The 6000-nt window shown below is 34.8% G+C and overlaps 1 protein-coding gene across 2 annotated transcripts; it reads right to left on the bottom strand.

Moving 5' to 3' along the window:
* Positions 1 to 966: 966 nt before the first annotated feature.
* On the bottom strand, positions 967 to 5726 carry LOC124919535 (nuclear transcription factor Y subunit A-4-like). Of its 2 annotated transcripts, none has more exons than XM_047459794.1 (7): positions 5588 to 5726; positions 4746 to 4996; positions 4325 to 4428; positions 4150 to 4212; positions 2885 to 3049; positions 1903 to 2156; positions 967 to 1181 (listed from the first exon to the last, which is right to left on the bottom strand). In XM_047459794.1, exons 2-7 carry the CDS (start codon positions 4951 to 4953, stop codon positions 1145 to 1147), a joined length of 831 nt encoding a protein of 276 aa, XP_047315750.1. In that variant the 5' UTR covers positions 4954 to 4996; positions 5588 to 5726; the 3' UTR covers positions 967 to 1144. The 2 variants fall into 2 exon arrangements, with proteins under 2 accessions (XP_047315750.1, XP_047315749.1); XM_047459793.1 differs by having other exon boundaries at positions 4746 to 4991.
* Positions 5727 to 6000: the final 274 nt, after the last annotated feature.

Below are 6000 nucleotides of genomic sequence, written 5' to 3'. Positions count from 1 at the left end.
GTATAATTCTACACTTCCCTCGAGTTGGGTAAAGATATTGAGAATACCTAACTTGCCACATAGTACTTTAGAATTCCACTTGGGAAGAGCTTTGGTGAGAATGTCAACCACCTGATAGGAAAAACTTTGGGCAGCTATGAGAGTGGAGAGGATGTTGCCGAAGAGATGATAATGTTGATGACACTCTCTCAGTTTTACTGATTCTAATACAAGTTTTACTAGTTTCACTTTGTCAGAGGAGTGGCTCTTGATCTGGCTCATGCAACTCTTGAAGTATAAAAATTTGTTAGAGACACAAAGGTGTACATATTCAGCCGAGATATAAAGTATAGTTTTGAAAGTCTCACTTGTTTAACATAGTAGGTATTACGATTCTGCATTCCAATAAAGGAGGTTTTTTAATGCAAGATTATAAAACATATCTCTATGTGACACCAATACTAAGTACTCTATGGTTCGGGGCTTTATCAAGTATTTTGGGTGATAAAATATAGATAAAAAATAATTAGAAAACATGAGATAATATAATTATTTGAGTTATCCTTCAATGACTATAAGGGGCAGCGAAACAAGTTTCAAGTTTCTTTAAGATGGAAAAATCTGTTCTGATAACATATAAAAATTTTGAGAGAGAGAAAATATATTTAGAAATGAGTTGAAGTGACATTGAGTGTGATAAAGGTAAATACACATTACTCAACCTGTTAATGTAAAAAAAGAAACATTACCAGTAATTGCATAATTCTACAAAATTTATATGGATTTTCTAGGATAAACCCAAACTTACACTTACATCTCCATAAGTAGATGGATCTCAATTCTCATCTACTCCAAGAGCTCATTTCAACTTGGTTCTTTTAGAGATTTTTGAAATTTTGTTTTAAAAAATCATGTTTAATAAAAGAAAGTATGTTGTTTGAATTTTTAATTGGTTTAATTCCTAAAAATGTAATATTGAAATGACAGTAATATAATAGAAAACTTCTAAAAAAAAAAACTGAACAAAATCCCCAAAACTCCACGTCAAACATGCTAAGAGAAACATCATTGAATTTAGGAACATCAAGTGGTAAGGCAAAGCAAGCAGGAACACACTATGATCTTGGAAGAAACTTTGCTTGAGAATCTTGGCATCAACAATCACTTATTTGTTTGGATATTGTAAGCTGTAACGAAAAAGTCTGCCAGAGGGAAAAAATCGTTAATAATGGCTATAAGAAGGGAGAATCCAATTCAAAATATGGTAGGTTATCTATAAAAGGACCTATGGTAGCACCAAATAACTTCTACAATAAACTTTACTTGTCAAAGAAAAACTATCCTGTGAAGAATAGACAAAGGAAGGATCCCATGAACAATGGAAGGCTACTAGCAACATATCCACTCTCAGCTTTGGTGATTATTTGAAAGGATAAGCAATTGAAAGTCGAGAAGTGAATCTAAATCAGCCTAAAAAAGGTTTAAAAAAATAAGGTTGAATGGAACACTAATGATGTTACACAAGTAGCAAAGAGAATCGTTAATCCACATGAAAGAGCTGGAAAAATCCAAATCAGTTAAAATCCAGGTTTAAAGTATAACAGTTGGGGAATGAGAAATAGAATCTCCTTTTAGACATGACACAAAGCTATAGAGGTCCTCTAAACATAACACAAAAGTCAACATAGTTTCAACACAGACAGCCAAGCCAAACCAAACTAAACCATCGTCTACACTACTTAATTTACAGTTAAAAGGTGAGAAATTGGATGAGGCAACCGCCCCTTTTGTACAAGTCCACACAACACAAAATTACTAGTCCCTTCTTTCTTTTTTCTCTTCCTCACCCAACAAACATAAAGCCAAGAATGATTTGCCTGGAGAATGAATCCCCACACACAAAAAAGAGTCCAAAATCCTCACCTGTTGAAAGAACCCCCTTGCCGGGTCGCACCATTGCTCCACACTCCATAACCGTCAGAGAAAGTAGATTCATCGTTTTGCCGGTTTTGTGGACTGGCATCCCCATTTGGTCCAGCCCCTTCTCCCATATTTCCATCCTTTTCAGAAGTAGGATTACTGTCCTCATTCTCAAGCTTCTTTGTGTTGAGGAAACGTCCCCCACAACCTCTCGCCCTCTTCATAGCATGTTGATGACGTGATTCGTGAAGATATGGCTGGGGAATCAACACAGCCAGCAAAACAACGATTAGAGCAAGAATATTTAAAAAAAAAATATATGAAATATTTCCAGCTTTGCAGAATGTTTAATCGGGACCCACAAAGCTCCTAGGTTTACTGATATAAGATATTTGGAAACACCATTTATGTCATATTGGTCATCCAAATGGGATCACATTTGTGAACTAGATGTTTCTAAACTGCCAGATAAAAAATTTATTAACAGTTTCTCTAACAGATCCAGCTCATTAATTCCATTGGGAAAACTTTCTGAATCTGAGTTTGGATCCGGATCTAGATGAGAAATCATGTCTAATTAAGTTTTGTTTCTAAACGTGATCTCATTTGGATACACATCCAGACGAGATATCGTCAGGAAACAAAATGTTTTCAAAGAAATGTATTGACGGTTTATTATTTAGATCCAGACCCAAAAAGTGTATCCAAATGGGCCCAATAAATCTCTAAGCCCAGGGCACAAAGTGCATGGAACAAAACAGAACACATTATGCAACATTCTGCTAATAAGTAAACATGGAACAAAACAGGACACAAATAGTGTCAAAATATTTAAAATGACCAGTAAACATGAAACAAAGAGACAACATACGAAGAGAATCAAAGGGAAGCTAGTTTTACGTATGAAACACAATTTACACTCAATTTCTTATTCACACTTTTCTTCTTCTGGGGATTTATAGATTTGTTATTTAAGCTAATATACCTTTCTAGCTTTTATGAGCTTCCTTTCCGCCTCCAGTTTAGCTCGTACTTGCCTTCTCCGCAGAATCCCATGATACTGCTTTGCATTTACATAAACAGGCTCCTCTTCCATTTCAAGAGGCAAGGGCATCCTCATTTGATGCATACCTAATGGAGGAGGATGTACCTGTGATAAATAACTTAACATATAAAACACTGGAGACTGCTTTCTAGTAGTATTATAAAAGGGTGATTCGAGACAATGAATGCCTCTAAAGAAGAAAATCAGAAAACTTTACATAGATGCATAAAGGAAAATCACTCACAGGAACATCATATTGTACAAACCCTAAAATGGGTTTGTAGAATAATAGAGAAAAATGAGAAGAGGGACTTAGATAATATTTCTCCATATTGATTAAAGCTAAATGTCATCAAGGGACGATGACCCTATTTATAGAACGATTAAGCAACAATGACAAAGAGAGATCCCAACACATTAGTGAGCCCTGAGCTCTTCCAAAAGGTCCACAGAAAACCGTATACCCAAACTGCACGTTAGTTAAAGTCATATAAATTGAGCCCATGATCATACTTATGGCGTGGGTCGAGCCTTGCCCTCAAAAGACCTTCTATTCCTCTTGAGCCACACTGTAGAGTAGAAAACAACCGGGATCTATACTAATAAAAAAGATTGATCATTAAAAGAGTAATATAATTTTATCCCTACACTAATAATAATTCTGATACTTCTAATTAACCAACAATGACGGATCTGAGCACTAAAAGGGCAAGAATCAACATTGAGTTTAGCGCCTACAACCTGACTTGATTTAGTTCTTTTCTGCTTAAGGAATTTTGACATAGTATAATATTTTTCATGTAGTTTCATTTTGATGAAATTGTGACAAATCATGCCATGACTTGGTTTGCAATGATTTTATTTGGCCCATGGTGCCTATGATCTTCACAGGGTCGTGGTTTAATGAAAAAGAGTCACTTTTTCAAAAAAGAATATTAACCAACCACGAGTCATCGAGTGATTGACCCCTTCAAAACTCTAATCACTATTTTGTAGCAGCATGTCAAAATTTCTATGACAAAATAATAACCTTCCAGTTAACACAATGTTAGAGGTAGAACATTGGTTAGTTTCCAGAATTAGATAATGGGGTATGTTACATTATTGAAGCACTGTCCTGTTTAGTGACGTAAAATAGAAAATGGAGTTATGTTCTCGCCAACCCCCAAAGAGAACAAAAAGAGGAAAGGAAAGAGATAAACTACCTGTGACCCATATGTTAATAGCCCACTATAGCTTGGATCTGGAAAAGGATATGGTGCCAACACCTATAAATGCAATGAAGAAATATTGTCATTAATGGCTTTATATCATCATTGTCAAATAAAGTTGATGTACCAACACATGTATGCAGTGAAAAAGGGAAACAATGGATCTTACAATTGAGTGGCCAACAAGTTCCATTTGGGAATTGGTTTCAAGGTTTTCACCAACAGTTGACTGCTTGGAGAGATTCTGTTCTTTTCCATCACCGTCACTAAATCCTGATGGAAACATCAATTCAGCACATGCAAACACATATGCATTAAGTAACTGGACTGCGTTCAAATAGCCATTGTAATTTATATAGTTTTATATTACACAACGGATAGACTTTGAAGTTGTAATGACACAATATTTCTTTGCTTAACCAATTCAACCTAGCTTGATGGTTGAGTTAATAAATGAACATTCAGGGTCGAGTGTTCAGCACTGGACACTTGTATAGACATTGTTTGTAACAATTCAAAAAAGAAAATCATTTTATTTGATGAACACCATGTTTTAATAAACAAGACAAAATGGGTGTAATAGATAGTACCACTATTAGGTGAGAGTGCCGTAGTCATGTTGCCACCAGCATCACCATTATTATGCAATTGGAGAGAACCACCAGTTGAGTTTTCTACAGGTGAAGATAACGCAGTCATCCCAATGCCACGCCACCAAGGTTGGGCGTATGTTCCAGCTGACGTGTCTTGTGTCCCCTTCTCTGTCTGTTGATCTTCATTATTGGACCTTGATGGCATTTTTCTTTGTCTTCTCCAGAAAGTTGCCAATCAGCAACCTAGACTTATTTATTATGATAACAAAGTTATGAATTATCATTAAACCAGTAGCCAACTAACCATACAAGCCACAAATATATACATCCAATGAATGATCACTACAGAAAAGAAAGAATACTACTGTTTTATAGCTTACTGTAGATAATCTACAAATACTGGAAACAAATACATGAGCAAAATCATCATCAAGAACAAGAAAATCCCACATGCAACCATTACAAACTTCAAAACCAAAAGAGAGAAGATGCATGGCGATTTCGAATTAAAATCCATAAAGAATGGATTATAAACCTTAGTAATTGAATCGCAAACAGGGTCGTATATAACAGTTCATCAAATCTCATTTGTACAGTTATTAGACTCAAAAGACTACAAGATTTTGACAAAAGGGTTAAAACGAAGCTTGATATACGTCGTAGACAACAAGAATCGGAACAATTTAGGAAACGAAAACAATCATTCCACCAAAATGTTTATCCACCAATCGATTACAACGAAAAGGATTCGAAGCTTCAAAATTCAATGAATACATTTTGCAATATTCATCTTCGTCAATTCAACAATTAATCGAACAAGCATTGAGATAGGAACTTACTTTGTGGAGCTCGGAAACCCTAAATCTGTGATTTTTCACTCTGAATTCACATACATAAATCCGTTTGGTCTATGCTCAAGAGGGCAGCCGGCAATGGCTAAAGAAGAGAGAAGACAGGTATAGAGAGAGAGTGTGTTTGTGTGTTGAGAAGTGTCGTACCCTGTAAGAAATTAGTACTTTATATTCCAATCTTTTTCCATTTTTTTTAATGAAAAATAATAAGAAAATTTCTATTTTTTTTTTAGGTTAGATTTTCATTTAAAACAAATATAACAAAAATTGAATTCATAAATGGATTTAACCAAGAAAACTTATGTAAATTTTTGAACCACTTTTTAAAATAGCAAAAGACATTATTAATTTCAAAATATTATATTCAAATGTTAAGGTTTTTTATTTATCGTGATCTCGGA

The sequence above is a fragment of the Impatiens glandulifera genome, chromosome 1 (genome assembly GCF_907164915.1).
Source record: "Impatiens glandulifera chromosome 1, dImpGla2.1, whole genome shotgun sequence".
NCBI lineage: Eukaryota > Viridiplantae > Streptophyta > Magnoliopsida > Ericales > Balsaminaceae > Impatiens > Impatiens glandulifera.
Note: the sequence above shows the minus strand (reverse complement) of the source record. Positions and strands in the feature narration are given on the sequence as shown.